This window comes from Ahaetulla prasina, chromosome 4 (genome assembly GCF_028640845.1).
Source record: "Ahaetulla prasina isolate Xishuangbanna chromosome 4, ASM2864084v1, whole genome shotgun sequence".
Taxonomy (NCBI): domain Eukaryota; kingdom Metazoa; phylum Chordata; class Lepidosauria; order Squamata; family Colubridae; genus Ahaetulla; species Ahaetulla prasina.
The window spans coordinates 149663281-149679585 of NC_080542.1; the positions used below are offsets into that span (position 1 = coordinate 149663281).

Consider the following 16305-nt stretch of genomic DNA (forward strand, 5'->3'; position numbering starts at 1 on the left):
GAGTCCTGGGGAGTTCGCTCCAGAGGGTGGGAGCCCCACAGAAGGCCCTTCCTGGGCGCCGCCAAACGACACTGCCTAGCTGACGGCACCCTGAGGAGTCCCTCTCTGTGAGAGCGCACGGGTCGGTGAGAGGTATCTGGTCGCAGTAGGCGGTCCCGTAGATAACCCGGCCCTATGCCATGGAGCGCTTTAAAGGTGGTCACCAAAACCTTGAAGCGCACCCGGAAGGCCACAGATAGCCAGTGCAGCCTGCGCAGGATGGTGTTATACGCGGGCGATAGCGGGTAATAGAGGGCTCCCTCTATCACCCGCGCAGCCGCATTCTGAACTAACTGCAGCCTCCGGATGCCCTTCAAGGGGAGCCCCATGTAGAGAGCATTGCAGTAATCCAGGCGAGACGTCACAAGGGCGTGAGTGACCGTGCAAAGGGCCTCCCGGTCCAGAAAGGGGCGCAACTGGCGCACCAGGCGAACCTGGTAGAACGCTCTCCTGGAGACGGCCGTCAAATGATCTTCTAGAGACAGCCGTTCATCCAGGAGGACGCCTAAGTTGCGCACCCTCTCCATCGGGGCCAATGACTCGCCACCGATGGTCAGCCGCGGATTTAGCTGACTGTACCGGGATGCCGGCATCCACAGCCACTCTGTCTTGGAGGGATTGAGCTTGAGCCTGTTTCTCCCCATCCAGACCCGTACGGCCTCCAGGCACCGGGACAGCACTTCGATAGCTTCGTTGGGGCACACAACGAGCACACAACAGATTTAAACTTAATGTTAACCGCTCCAATCTTGATTGCAGAAAATATGACTTCAGTAACAAGAGTTGTTAATGCCTGGAATGCACTACCAGACTCTGTGTTCTCTTCCCAAAATCCCCAAAGCTTCAACCAAAAACTGTCTACCACTGACCTCACCCCATTCCTAAGAGGTTTGTAAGAGCACCAGTGTGCCTACCGTTCCTGTCCTATTGTTTCCTTTCATTATATTGAGGGAGCCACATAACACCGCTCCTGCACAGACTGCATTGGCTACCTGTGGTCTTTCGGGTGCACTTTAAGGTCCTGGTTACCACCTTTAAAGCGCTCCATGGCTTAGGGCCCGGGTACTTACGGAACCGCCTGCTGTTACTTTACACCTCCCACCGACCTGTATGCTCTCACAGAGAGGGTCTTCTCAGGGTGCCGTCCGCCAAGCAATGTTGGCTGGCGGCCCCCAGGGGAAGGGCCTTATCTGTTGGAGCACCCATCCTCTGGAACGAACTTCCCCCTGGTTTGTGTCAATTACCTGACCTTTGGACCTTTCGCCATGAGCTGAAAACGCATTTATTTATTCAATCGGGACTGGCCTAAATTTTTTAAATCTTTAAATAATTTTAATTGGGGTTACTATTTATGAATTTTAAAGGTTTTTAATTTGATTGTTTTAAATTTTGGCCATTTATGGAATATGTTTATTTTAAGTCTTTGTTTTAACTGTATATTGTACTGTTTTATAATTTGGCTGTACACCGCCCTGAGTCCTTCGGGAGAAGGGCAGTATAAAAATCTAAATAAATAAATAAATATCCAATTAATATAGTTATTACATACTCATACTTATATATAGGCTTATATATTGTATAGTTATTTCATGCTTATGCTTATATATACTGTGTGACAAAATAAATAAATAATAAATAAATAAAAATAGTAATAAGAGTCGGAAGGGACCTTGGGGATCATCTAGTCCGACCCCCTGCTGAAGTAGGAGACTTGGCTTAAGCAACGCCCTGTTGCCCCCCTCCCCACCTAGATAAGACGCCAGCCCCGTCTCCGGCCGGGGGAAGGAGGGGCGATTAGGCGGGGCTTTTTTCCGTCGGGACTTTTCAGAAAACGTAGCTGGAAGCGATCGGTTAGTCTTTGCATCGCCCGGACCCCCGGTGACTGAGCCACGATCTCTCGACCCTCTTTCTGCTCACCCACCCACCCACCCCCGGCTCTTCTTCTTTCCGTGGGCGGGGGAGGGGGGGGCTCCAGCGCCCCTTAGTGCGGCTGCAAACTTCACCAAAATTTCTCGGAGGGACGGAACCGCCCCCCGCCTCCGGCTTTCGCTTTCGGACCGAGGCGGCCTCTTTCCCAACGGAGCAAGCAACCGACAGCCGGGAGCTCAGGTAGGACGGGCCGGGGGTCTCAGCCGGCCTGGGGAGGGTGAGATGGGCGGGGCGGTGATGGGGGCGGGGCGGTAACGAGCCGATCGTTTGCAAAGCGGGACAAGGAGGGCCCGCAGCCTACAGGGGCGCAACCCCCCCCCTCCGGAGTCTTTGGGGACGAACCCCCCCCCCGAGATTTCCAAAGACTTCAGGGATGTAGATTTTCAGGGACATTTAACCCTCCAGGGTCTTAGGGGATAGAACCCCCTCCAGGGTCTTTGGGGACTTAGGCTCCCCCCCAGGGTCTAAGGGGACATAGCCCCTTGGGGGTCATAGGGGATGTAGCCTCCTTGGGGTTTTAGGGGACATGCCCCCCACAAGGTTTTCAGGGACCTAGCCCCCTAGGGTCTTCGAGGACTTCCCGCCCCCCCCCCCCGAGTCTTAGGGGACATAGCTCCCCCATCTCTGCAAAGGAAGGGAGCACCTTCCTTACCTTTAACCTAGCTATTGGAGCTTGGGACCCCCGGCAGCCCCCAGCCGCCCCCAGCCTCAAGTCTTGGGAATCCCTCCCCCACCTTCTAGTAACTGGAAGCTGCAAAGAGCTTTCTGTACATGCCCAGAAGCCTGGATGGAGGAGAAAGTGTTGGGATGTAAGAGACAACAATTGTATTCCCTCCACAGCCATCAGTTCGAACCCCCACCCCCAAAAAAAGCTGAAGTCCAGGGATAATAAATGAGCCACTGGAGCCTCAGGGGAGATCCCTCCCCCCACTTTTCGCAAATAAATTCTGCCCAGGTTGGACGCTCGATGACCTCTGAGGCTCCCTTTCTGTGATTCAGAAAGGGTCTCCTGCTCCACCAGGGGGTTGGACTAGATGACCTCTGAGGTCCCTTCCAGCCCTGGGATCGATGGGCTGTTTTACTTTTCTGATAGAACAGGACAGAGTTGGAAGGGACCTTGAAGGTCTTCTAGCCCAACCTCCTGTCCGAGCAGGAGACCTATCAGGCTGAAAAGCCTCCTTTGCCTCTGCCCCAAGTTTTGCAGGGGAGAACAGTGAGCCCAGGGGTTTTTTGGGGGGAGTGGGTCGGCTTCGGGGTCAGAGGAAGAGATGGGTCCCCAGGTGAGGAAGGGGCGGCCCTCCTATGTCTTCGGAGGTCACCATGGCGATCCTGTGATTCCTTCCTCCTCCTTTTGATCTTGCAGAAGCCAGAAGCCTCCAAAGAAAAGAAAAGAGAAAAGAGAAGGAGGAAAGGAGGAAAGAAAGGAAAGAAGGTGCAAAGGAAGGAGAGAAAAGAGAAGGGAAGAGAAGGAAGGAGAAAGTGAAGGAAGAAGAAGGCGATAGAGAAAAGGAGAGGAGAGGGAAGGGAAGGGAAGAGGAAGGGAAGAGAAGAAAGGAGATAGAGAAGGGGAAAGGAAGGAGGGAAGGAGAAGGAAGAAAAAGAGAAGGAAGGAGATAGAGAAGAGAAGAGAAGAGAAGAAGGAAGGAGACGAGAAGAGAAGGAAGGAGAGAGAGAGAGACGGGAAAAGGAAGGAGGGAAGGAGGAGAGAGAAGCGGAAGAGAAGAGAAAGAGAGAAGAGGACGGAAGGAGATAGAGAAGAGACGAGAAGAGGAAGGAAAAGGAAGGAAGAAATGGCTTACAAGTCATTGGGCTACTCTCCCCAGGTAGGTATGAGGAGAAGAATGGGGCGTGGTTGGTCTCCAAGGGAGGGTCCCGGCCTTTCCTTTCCTAAATGGCCCCCTCCTCCTTTGGGCGAAAAGGGCGGCTCCCGCGCTAGTCTTCCTGGTGCCTTGAGTTTGATTCCCGAGCCTGGGAAGGAGGGGGAGGTTCCTTTGGAGGGGCAGGGCGACCTCTTTTCTCATCCCATTACACATCCCCCCCCATCTATGGGGTGGTGCCCCCTCTCTGTCTTTTGTGTCCCCTTGCCCACCCAGCAGAAATCTAGAACTAGAACTCCCTGGATGGAATACAGCTGCTGGTGCCAAAGCTGAGCATGGCTTAGCTGGGAAGAGTCCCTCCTCCTCTCTTCCAGATTCTTTCTTTCTCTCTTCCTCCACTCCTCCCTTTTCCCTCCTTCCTTCCTCCCTACTCCCTCCCACTCCTTTCTTTATCATTCCTCCCCCCTTTCTCTCCCTCCCTCCCCCTGCCTTCTTTCCTCCATCCTTTTCCTCTCTCCCACCGTTTTTCCTCCCTTCCTCCTTTCTTTACCTCCCTCCCTTCCCTTCATTTCCTCCGTCCTCTGGTCTTTCTCCCCTTCCTCCCTCCTTCTGTCCTCCCTCATTTTTTCTGTCCCTCCATCCTACACCCTTCCTCCTTCCCTCCCTCCATTTCCTCCCTCTCTCCCTTCATTCCTTTTCTTCTTTCCTGCCCTTCTTCCTTCATCCTTCCTTCCTCCCTTTCCTCCTTATTTTGCTCCCTCCCTCCTTCATTCCTTCCTTTCGCCTCCACCTTATTTCCTTTTTTCTTCCCTCCCTCCCCTTCCTTCTTTCCTCCCTCCCTCCCCTCATCTTTTTCCTCCCTCCCCTCCTCTCTTCTTCCCTCCTTCTTCTCTCCTGCCCTTCTTTCTTCTTCCTTTATCCTTCCTTCCTCCCCTTTCCTCCTTTCCTCCTTCATCTCCTTTCTTTCTTTCCTCCCTCCCTTTTCCTCTCCCCTTCCCTCCTTCCTCCCTCCCTCTCCTTCCTTTCTTCCTCTTTTTCATGTCCCTCTCTCTCCTCCTCCCTCCCTCCCCTCTTCCCTCCTTCTTTTTCTTCTTTCCTGCCCTTCTTTCTTCTTCCTTTATCCTTCCTTCCTCCCTTTCCTATCTATTTTCCTCCTTTCCTCTGCTGTCTTTCCTCCCTCCCTCCCTTTTCCTCTCCCCTTCCCTCCTTCCTCCCTTCCTCCTTTTATGTCCCCCTCTCCTTCCCTTCTCCCCCCTCTCCTTCCCTTCTCCTTCCTCCCTCCCTCCTCTTCTCTTCCGTGTCTTAGGCCTGCCACCCGTTACCTGTCTAGGGATAATCCTTTCAGAGCCGCTCCTAATTCCCATTTTCCCCAATTTTTCAGGCCGCAGCAAAGTGGGGAAGCTTAGCAGGTAAGGAAACACAACCACAACATACACACACAAATGGCCCTAAAAAATAAAGAGGACCATCACGGGATCAAAATTCAAACGACTGCAAGGGTTCACTCAACACCAGGGGCAAGGTCCCTTCGGGAGGGGTGGGCGCTGCTTGAAAATCTGTGAAAACGGCCACTAAGGAAGGTGTGTTGCGAGTTGATTTTACACTCAAGTGAGGGAGGACTAGACAACCTCACTTGGACCTCAAACGATGGCCTTCACTGGAAATCTAAGCTGAAATAAAACTACAGATATTTTGAGAATTTTGTTTCTATCTATATCTATCTATCTATCTATCTATCTATCTATCTATCTATCTATCTATCTATCTATCTATCTATCTATCTATCTATCTATCTATCTATATTTCTCTCTCTCTCTCTCTCTCTAGCCATCCATCCACCCACCCACCCACCCATCATTTATCTCTACCTCTCACTCACCTTATCCTCCTAGCTGTCTCTCACTCTATCTATCCATCATTCTCTTTCTTGCCCGCCCTCCCTCCCTCTATTCATCTGTCCACCTATCATCTCTCTCTAGCTATCGATCCATTCTCTCTCCCTCCCTCTGTCCCCCCCTCTCTCTCATCAACAGTTTAATACATGAACTGAGTTCCATTCAGCAGTGTAACTACACTCTGCCTAACTCTGTCGCCCCGTCTTCCAAACTCCCAGGGGATGATCCCGAACTCCGACTCATCCTGGTCGGAAAGTCTGGCAGCGGGAAGAGCGCCACAGGCAACACCATCCTCGGGTGGAAGGAGTTTAAGTCCACGTTGACGGCAAGAACCACCACCCTCACATGCCAAAGGCAGCAGGGTAGCTGGCAGGGCAGGTCGGTTTATGTGGTCGACACGCCAGACATGTTTGATTCTGAAGATTACAGTGAGAGAGTGCGGCGGGAGATCATGGCTTGCATTGACTTCTCCCGGCCTGGCCCCCACGCCCTGATCTTGGTGACCCAGGTGGGACGCTTCACTGCGGAAGACGCGGCTGCCGCAAAGTGCGTCCGGGATATCTTTGGAGCTGAATCCACCGGGCATACGATCGTCCTCTTCACCTGCAAGGAGGATCTGGGAAAGACCCCCCTGCAGGAGTATGTCACAGAGTCGGACAACAAGAACTTGCGGGAACTGATCCGGCAGTGCGGGAACCGCTTCTGCGGCTTCAACAACAAGGCCACAGGAACCGAGCGGGAGAGGCAGGTCTCGGAGCTGATGGAGACGGTGCAGAAAACCGTTTTCGAGAACGGCGGGAGATACTACATCAACCAGCTGTATTTGGAGACCAACCTGAGAGATGGGATTATCCAATTTTTCCTGGCAGAGAACCGAAAAGCCCGAAAAACAGCAGATAATGCTTTGAAGCAGAAAGAAAAGTTTTTCATTGCGGCAATCATCATTGCCTGTTTCATAGTCTTCATATATGTTATAGTCAAAGTATCTTAAGTCTTCTTTCAGTTGACATCTTCGGGACAGATCTTCTGATTTGAATGTGGGAAGGGGACTAGTCTATGTTTATGTAGATCATCAGGGGACCCCAACCTTTTGGGCCCTGGGGACCAGTTCCATTTTCCTGCAGACCGAAGGAGGCGTGTTTTCATGTGCCATCTGCATCCCACGGATGGGGCTTCGTTTCTTTGCTTGGACCAGGTTCTAGCATGCCATGGACCAGTGCTGCTCCACGGCCCCAGGAACAGGGACCCTTGATGTAAATGACCAGGTTCAATGTGAGGGAGGGGTCAAGGCTGACATGAGTCCCATCCTGCCAACCAGAGATCCATCCAACTTTCAACTCTGCTGACTTTTCTCTCCCGCTAATTTAGTGCTGACTGTTAGTTGACCAGATTCTTCTGTGCTCATCCAAATAATAAATTGTACGTGCTGTAACTTTACTATATAGTCTTGATCCTTTGCACCACACCATAACTTAACATGTGGTGTCAATCCTTTGCACCATGCCATAACATCACATATGGTCTCGATAATTTGTGCCATACCTTAACTTCACATCTGGTGTCAATCGTCTGTGCCATGCCGTAACTTAACATATGGTCTCAATCAGTGGTAGGTTTCAAATTTTTTTACTACTGGTTCTGTGGCTTGGTGGGTGTGGCTTTTCTCGCGGCCAGCGGGCTCGCCACGAGATCGTCCGGGCAATCCCCGCGCCGAACGGAGTGAGAACGAAGACACGGAGTCCAATTCTCCTCGGGTGAACGAGCCCCGAGCTAGCTCGAGACAATCCTTTTATATATATTAAGATTAGGGGTTAGAGGTGGGTTACAGAAGGTAAGCAACATGTGAACACGTGACTGCAAGCACATCCACAAGCCTATGATTTTGGGAGAAAGCTCGTAATTCTTGGGAGGAGTTTTACCATGAGGTGGTTCTTTGTTCTCTGCTTATTGCCTACCTGGTACAGCTGCATAGCAATCTACACAGACTATAAGGATATATAAAAATTTAATAAATAAATAAATAAATATCACTCCCACACGTGTCTAAGGCATTCTACAGTTCTTGAAACATCCTGGCTATAATTGTGTGGGGGAGCAACTTCTTTTGAAGCTCTGTGAAGTAAGCTTTATCAGAGAAGGAATGTTCTGTGTTGATACATTTACAGGCAAACATTGCAACCTTGACATCAAACAGATTTCTGCTTACATGATAGAAATTTGCCAGACCTACCTATGCTGATATTTTTGCACATAAGCAATTTCTCAAAACTTGTTCATGCTTATATTTGCACATAAGTAATTTTATAAACAATTTCATAAAGGGGTTCATATGGCATAATATCGCAACATCTCCTCTGTTTTTATTTTTTAGGACCAGACAAATCAGTTGGTTTCATGTTGGTGTAAACACAAATATTAGCCATACTATCCTTGTCTATTTCTTATTCGTCAACCAGGCAGAAATCATTAGGTGCAGTTCGGGTGTAATCATCTTTGAGTTCTTCAATGGCCAGTAAAGATAAACTTTTAGAAATTGTTCTAACAAAAATAGGTAAAATACAAGGTAAAATTATACATCCTAATGCAATTATACCAATTACAACTATAATAGCTTGTAAACCATATCAAAGTTAAGTCTCTTAGTTTATTCTTTGAGTCCTGTACAATGCCAGATGGTCAGCATAGAAGCAGCATTCTTCCTTTAAAACCACACACAATCCACCTTCTTGGAAGAAGAGAAGGTCAAAGGAGTGGTAGATGTCTCTTGTAGGAAGAAAAGAGTCAATTGCCGTCAATCTTTTGATGGTAGGGATGGATATGTTGACCAGGGACCCACAAGGTCTCACTGTTGATTTGGATGTTTGCTGCTGACAGAAATCTCAAAATACAAATCCTTACATGAATACATAAAACAAGAAAGAATCAACTGTCTTAAAAAGTCTTTTGATCGTTACATGTTTAAAAGACATGAGAAGGGGTCCCCTCCTCCTCCCTTTCTGGGTGAAAAAAGGCATTGTTGGAGGATTAGGGAGGGGGCCAAGGGGGAATAGATAGCTTGCATGTAGAACTGAAAAAGAAACAACAAACATCAGCATTGAACAGATAAACTAGTACAATATATTCCCATATGAGAAGAGGTAGCTGGATTCAGGAAGGAGATGAACAGGTGAAATCATTTAAACAAAAGTACAGAGAAGAAAGAAAGTTGAACTCTGTTCTTCACCCTGTCTAGTTAGCCAGTCCATCCTGGAGGAAAAGTCATTTTTCTTCTTTCCAGCACTCCTAAAATTCATGCCCACACAAAAGCAGGGACAAAGAAAAGATGACACAACTAGGGGAGGGGGTTTACATACAAATCTCAGTTTTGTTCTTTTAACAAAGGTACTATGTGGAAGACAGAGAAAAAGACAAACAATGAACAAAAACCCAACTCCCACCCTTTTTATTCATGTGTGGAAGTTGTTCACTAACAAAATCCATACTATCAAAATTTTCCAAAAACAAACCACATTATATCTTAGCAAAATCACCATCTGTCTTACTTTTCTAACTTCTTACTCCTAACTGTTAAAACCTTCTCAGCACTAATATCTGAACATCCTCCTAACACTCTCTTCACATCCTGTAACTTTCTAACTTATCACATCCTATAATTTTCAAACTCATCTCTGAAATAGTTTCTAAAACAGGGCACATATTGTGCAGCTAAAAAAGAAAAATAAACAATACAAACAGCAAATAAGGGTTTAAGCTTTTGGGTGAGTCAGTTTATGTGGAAAACCTGAGTGCATTTTCCAAAAAACAAATTTAAGCTAAAAAAGCATTCATACATAAGAAGATAGCCATTTGTCTGAAATGCTGTAGGGTTTCCTGCCTGGGCAGGGGGTTGGACTAGAAGACCTCCAAGGATCCCTTCCAACTCTTATTATCTATGTTAACAGCTTCAAAAATACAAAACTAAATGAAACATTTTTTAGTCAAATTCAGTGCTTTGAAAACATTTATAAAGGTATAGGTTTAATCAGGTAGTTTAAACCTCAAAAAGTTCCAGAAAAAAGAAGAATTAAAAATTAAAAGCAAAATCAAAATTGTATGCATGATTAAAAATTAAAATCAAAAGTGTTTTCAGGGTTGAAAATTAAAATCAAAATTGTTTTCATGGTTAAAAAGAAATACATCTGCATAGTTTTTTTATTCAAAAAGTTTTACAAATTTTTTTTTTTCCCCTTTCCCCTCCTCCTCCCCCCTCCCTTCGCAACCCCCCTCCCCCCCCCGACTTCCCGGAACGAGCACAAGGTATAGTTAAAAGTAAAACAAACATATGCTAAAAAGTTTTCGTCCCAACTTAATTATACCCCTACAATCATCAATTCCTAACTTCCCCAAAACAATCAAAATAATACATCATAATCATTCAAAACAGTCTGATAACTCTTAGTCTGATATCTCGTTGAATATAGTCAATCCATTTTTCCCATTCCTTTAAGTATCTTTCTTGCGTATTGTCTTTCAAAAAGGCTGATATCTTCGCCATCTCAGCCAAATTGGCAACTTTCAATATCCATTCTTGTATTGTTGGTACTTCTTTTTTCTTCCAATATTGTCCTATTAGTAATCTTGCTGCAGTTATTAGATTTAAAATCAATTTAGTCTCAATTACTGTACAATCCGTAATAATTCCCAACAAGAAAAATTGCGGCAGGAATTTTATCTTCTTTTCAGAACATTTTGTAAAATCCACCAAATTTTTATCCAAAAGGCCTTTATGACCTTACAAGTCCACCAAATGTGAAAATATGTAGCGTCATCACAATTACATCTCCAACATTTTGCTTGCATTTCTGGATACATACACGATAATTTTTTAGGATCTAGATGCCATCTATAAAACATTTTATAAAAATATTCCTCAGATTCTGTGCCTGCGTGAATTTAACATTTCTAACCCAAATTCTTTCCCACGTTTCCAATAATATTGGCTCCTGAAAATTTTGTGCCCACTTTATCATACAGTCCTTTACCAAGTCCCTTTCAGAATCTATTTCAAGTAACACATTATACAATCTCTTTATATGCTCCTGAGACTGATTTCTAATTTGCTTTACCAAATTTCCCTCGTTCTGCTCTATACCAACTTTTGATCTCCCTACCATCTAGCATGTAATTGCTCATATTGAAACCAAGTATAATTTTTCCCTTCCTCTCTTAATACTTGCAGAGATTTTAACTGCAAATTACCTCTTTCAGTATACAAAAGATCTTTATATGTAATCATTTCCTGCTTCTGTTCTATGTTTATATTTTCTACTGTATGTCTAGGACATGCCCATATAGGAACCTTATAATTTAGTTTATAAGAGTATTTTTCCAAACACATGAAGGGCATTTCTTAGCACATGATTTTTAAAGGCCTTATCCACTTTTTGTCATAAATTAAATATGCATGCCATCCATATAACAAATCATAACCTTCTATATTCAAAATTCTGTCCTCTGTTAAATTAAACCAATCACTTATTGCAGAGAGAGCAGCTGCTTCATAATATAATTTAAAATTAGGCATTTTAAACCTCCCTTTCCGAGAATCTTGAATTATTTTCATTTTAACCCTAGCTTTTTTACCTTCCCATATAAATTTGTTAATTCCCTTCTGCCATTCCTCAAGATTCTTATCTTTCTTAATTATTGGTATCATCTGAAAGAGGAATAAAAATCTAGGTAAAACATTCATTTTAATAGCAGCAAATCTCCCAGCAAAGATAATTGCAATTTTTCCAAACAATCAACTCCTTCTGAACTTTTTGCCATAAAACCTCATAGTTATTCTTATACAATTTCACATTTGATGACGTAATATAAACCCCTAAATACTTAACCTTCTTTACAATTTCAAATCCTGTTACTTCCTCTAGTTTTTCTTTCTGTTGTCTGGCCATATTTTTTATTATCACTTTTGTCTTTTTCTGATTTACCTTAAACCCTGAGACATTCCCATATTGATCAATTATTTCCAACAAAGATTTACTAGAATTTATAGGGTTTGTTAAAGTAATCACCAAATCATCTGCAAAAGCTCTTAACTTATATTCATACTGTCTAACTCTAATTCCTCTATCTCCTTTACTTCGTATTTTATCCAATAATGGTTCTAGAGTTAAAATAAACAATAATGGTGATAAAGGACATCCCTGTCTTGTTCCTTTCGCAATCTTAAAAGGTTCTGTTAAGCTACCATTGATTATAATCTGTGCTGTTTGCTCTCCATAAATTGCCCTAATTATTCTTAAAAAACCATCTCCAAATTGCATCTTTTCTATTAATTTAAATAAAAAATCCCAATGCAATCGATCAAAAGCTTTCTCTGCATCGAGAAAAATAAATGCTGCTGGAATAAAATTTTTCTTTTCTAAGTACTCCAGTAAATTAATAATCTGCCTAACATTATTCCTCATCTGTCTCCCTTTTATAAATCCAGATTGATCATTATGAATTCTTCGCTGCAGAATCAACATTAATCTATTAGCTATTATTTTAACAAAAATCTTATAATCATTATTTAAAAGTGAGATTGGCCTATAATTCCCAGGTTTAGAACAATCCTGTTCCTCTTTTGGTATCAATGAAATAAAAGAGGTTCTCCATGAGGGGGGAATTCCCCCTCCTAGTTGTATCTGATTAAATAATTCCTTAAGTGGACCTAACATCTCATCCTGTAAATTCCTATAATAACTAACTGTAAGCCCATCCGTACCAGGAGTTTTCCGCATTTTTAATTGTTTAATTACCAAAATAATTTCTTCCGAGGTTATAGGCCGATTCAATTCATCCGTTTGTTCTAAAGTTAAATTTTTAACCTTATATTCCTTCAAATACTTATCAATATCCCTATTCGATATATTATCTTTAAGATATAAATTTGTATAATATTCTAAAAAAGCTTTTTTAATTTTATCCTGTTGATATCTCTCTTTACCTTTGTATTCTATTTTTTCTATAGTACGTTGTTTTTGGCTTTTCCTTAAAGTGTATGCTAACCACCTACCAGGTCTATCTGCGTTACATAAAGTATTATGTTTGGCATATTGTATATTTGTTGCCACCTGATCAGCCATTATCATATTAAATTGATTCTGTAGTAACTTTATTGCATCTTTAAGTTTTTGATCATGTGGGTTATGTATTAATAATTGTTGTTTCTTATAGATTTCCTCTTCTAAATACCTACGCTGTCTTTGTTGCTTATTTCTCTGTCTATTATTAAGATATATTAATACACCTCTCATAAAAGCTTTACTGCAGTCCCAAACCATTTCTATCGATGTTTCATTATTCAAATTATAATCAAAAAATTCTTTCATCTGCTTTTTACATTGATTTACATTATCCTGATATCTAAACAAATTTTCATTTAATCTCCAAGTTCTTCTACCCTCTTTTCCATATTGCAATTCCATCCAAACAGGACTATGATCAGACAAACATCTTGGAAATATCTTAGTTTTCTTCACCCTAAAAAGCAAATCATTAGAAATTAAAATAAAATCAATACGTGAGAAGGATTGATGCCTATCAGAGAAAAAAGTATAGTCTCTTTCCTCCAGATTCCACAGTCTCCATACATCTCTTAACTCAAAATCTTCTATCATATCAAAAAAGGATTTAGGCAGCTTTGCATGTGCAGGTATCTTCTTGGAAGAAGTTCTCTTGTCCTTTCGTGTATCTATTACTCCATTCCAATCGCCCAATATAATACACGATTTATAATCCCATAGGATCAACTTATCATATAACATTCTATAAAATTTTTCTTGTTGCTGGTTGGGTGCATATATACCAAGCAAGAGAGTCCTTTTTGTTTCTATTGTAAGTTCAATAGCAATATATCTTCCATAAATATCTGCCTCTATTAACTTGGCTGGTATATCTTTTCTCAAATAAACCACTATGCCATGTTTTTTCTCCAAAGCTGAAGCAACAAAATGTTTACCTAACTTTGAGTTTATTAGGTACTTTTGATCTGATAATTTAATATGCTTCTGGTAAGCAAATAACATCATGTTTAAATTGTTTCAAATAATGAAATATTTTTCTTCTCTTCTGAGCTGAGTTCAAACCATTGACATTCCAAGTCAAGATTTTATTTGCCATTACTGGGCTGCTGAAGCCTTTGGGCAATCAACTGAAGATCGTCCTCCCGTATCTTCGGCCGTGCTCCTCCCACCGCTTCTGTAACAGAGTCCTGAACTTTACTTTGAGTTTGTTGCTCCTTTTCTTTACGCTTAAGGGCTCCCCTCGTCAGTCTTTGTTCTTGTGGTTGTTCCTCTGATGGTAACATCACTGGAATCACCTCAGCTTCCACACCCATTTGAGTCTCTTGAATTCTTTTTTCTATTATTTCTATTTCAAATTTCAGCACTGTAGAAAGAAAATCTTTGGCCTTAAGCACTGTGTCAATACGATATCTTCTTCCCTGATAATACACTGTCAAGCCAACTGGAACCTCCCATCTAAATTGAATCTGGTATTTCTTAAGTTCTTGTGTAAAAAATGTAAAGTCTTTTCTATCCCTTAACATCTTGGGAGGGATCTCTTTCAAAACCTTCAACTCCTGTTCCCCTATTTTCAAGTTTTTCTGAAAAGCAACTTGCAAAATTTGATTCCTCACTGTTCTTTTCAAAAAATAAACCACGATGTCTCTAGGAAGTTTCTTTTGCCTAGCAATCCAAGAATTAACTCTATAAATTTTGTCAATTTGATAAGCAACCTCTTGTGGATCAAGTTCAATAAATTCAGCCAGAGCTTCTGATAAAATTTTTTTTAAATCTTCCCCTTTGTCTTCATTCAAACCTCTAATTCTCAGAGCTCCTTCCATCATTCTATACTGCATCACCACCACTTGATCTTCATTTTTATCCAATTTGATTTGCATTCCCCCCATTCTATTTTCTATTTGTTGATTTGACTGAACAATTTCTTGCACCTCCTCCTCCACCACCTCCAGTCTTTTTGCCAAACCTTGAAAAGCCATTAAGATATCTTCTCTTATTTTTTTATTATTCTCTTTTATTTCTTCTCTTATTTTCTCATTATTATCCATAATCTCCTTAAACCTTTCTTCAGACACTCTCCCTTGCTCTTTAATCAGATCTTCTAAAGCTGGTTCAGAACCCCTTCTGCCCCCAGTCTTAGGTGGTTTAGTAGCCATTTCAGTTTTAAAATTCACAAAATATAAGTCTAGAAACTTCTCTTCTCCCCTTTAAGTATAGGAGAGCTCAGTTCACTTCATTAAAATCCACACATAACATTTCTTATCTTCTTAGTTGCACAGACTGTTTAAAATCCATTCGTCATTTTCACTCCCGTTCAGGCGCCATCTTAGAGTCAATTAGAACAAAGAAAAAATTTTTTTCTCTTTTTTAGAAAGTAGAAGTCAGGAAATCAAAAATACTTGCAATCCAATAATCGTCCGCTTGCACTCATTCCGTCTGCTTAAAGAGATCCATAAAGATAAGACAATTAGCAGAGATGGACACCTTCTTCTTTTCCTGCTTTTGCAGACACGCACTGAAGTCGGAGATGGCAGAAATATTTATGGGACCCATCGACCCTTCGAAGCTCTGCTTAATTAAAACAAAGCCTCTGGGGAGGTCTACCAACATTCCTGCGCTCTTATCTTTCCTCTTTCATCCAGAGAAAAAGATTAAAGCCGGCTTTTCCTGGCTTTTACGATGTTCAGTGCGGAGCCCCTTTAATTAGGGCTCAGCGAAGAGGTGGAGCCACCCGGAAGCCCCACATCTGCATAGTTTTTTACATAGCTTTTTACAAAAGCAATGCTTCCAGAAAGCCTAATTGTCCCTCCCTTCTCAGACAAGAAAGAAGAGAGAGAAAAAAATGGAGTGGGGGTGAATGGTTCTCCCCCCCCGCGTCGCCCACCCCCTTCCCTGGCACTACAAGGAACGAAGGGGGGGGGGTAGTTAAGATAAGCCAGCGAGGACAGAGAAAAAAAATAACTCGCTGCTTGCAAAGACACTCTCATGCATATGAAGAAAAAAAAATTTCCAAAAGTAACTCACTTGCTTGCAAAAGGAAAAAAAATTTTTTTTCCCAAAAGTACCTGACTGCTTGCATACGGAATTCATGCAGACAGATACACACAAACACACACACTGGACACACACACATGCACACACACACATGCAGAGACAATTTCTCACACATGCACACATTTCTTGCAAATCCAAAAGACAACACAGAAATCTCACACCTTCTCAATGAGTTTTGCACATACACACATTCCATGCAAATCAAGCATCACAATTATCTCTACAATTCTTATGCAGGTTTGAAAATGATCACATACATACATACACATGTACACACATCATCAAACAACATTTACAGACCTGGGGAAGTTGTCTGAGAAAACTCAGCAGTTTAAATCATGAATGTGATTGTGGATCCTTTTGAGTCATTTTTGATAAGGCGGAGGTCCTGACAAGCTGTCTAAGTGACATCGTGTAAAATGAGGCATTCAAGGACCATGCGCCACTTGGACAGAATTTTTACAGGGGCTCTTGGACTTTCATGGAAATAGGTTCCCAATTTTCCCCATGTAGTCACTTTGA

General features: G+C 42.7%; 1 protein-coding gene across 1 annotated transcript; it reads left to right on the forward strand.

Annotated features, from left to right (window-relative positions):
• The first annotated feature begins 1879 nt into the window (after positions 1 to 1879).
• Positions 1880 to 7092, forward strand: GIMAP2 (GTPase, IMAP family member 2). Its single transcript, XM_058179384.1, has 4 exons — positions 1880 to 2148; positions 3332 to 3791; positions 5167 to 5194; positions 5899 to 7092. The coding sequence occupies exons 2-4, from the start codon at positions 3759 to 3761 to the stop codon at positions 6669 to 6671; spliced, it is 834 nt and encodes a 277-aa protein (XP_058035367.1). The 5' UTR covers positions 1880 to 2148; positions 3332 to 3758; the 3' UTR covers positions 6672 to 7092.
• The last annotated feature ends 9213 nt before the right edge of the window (positions 7093 to 16305 follow it).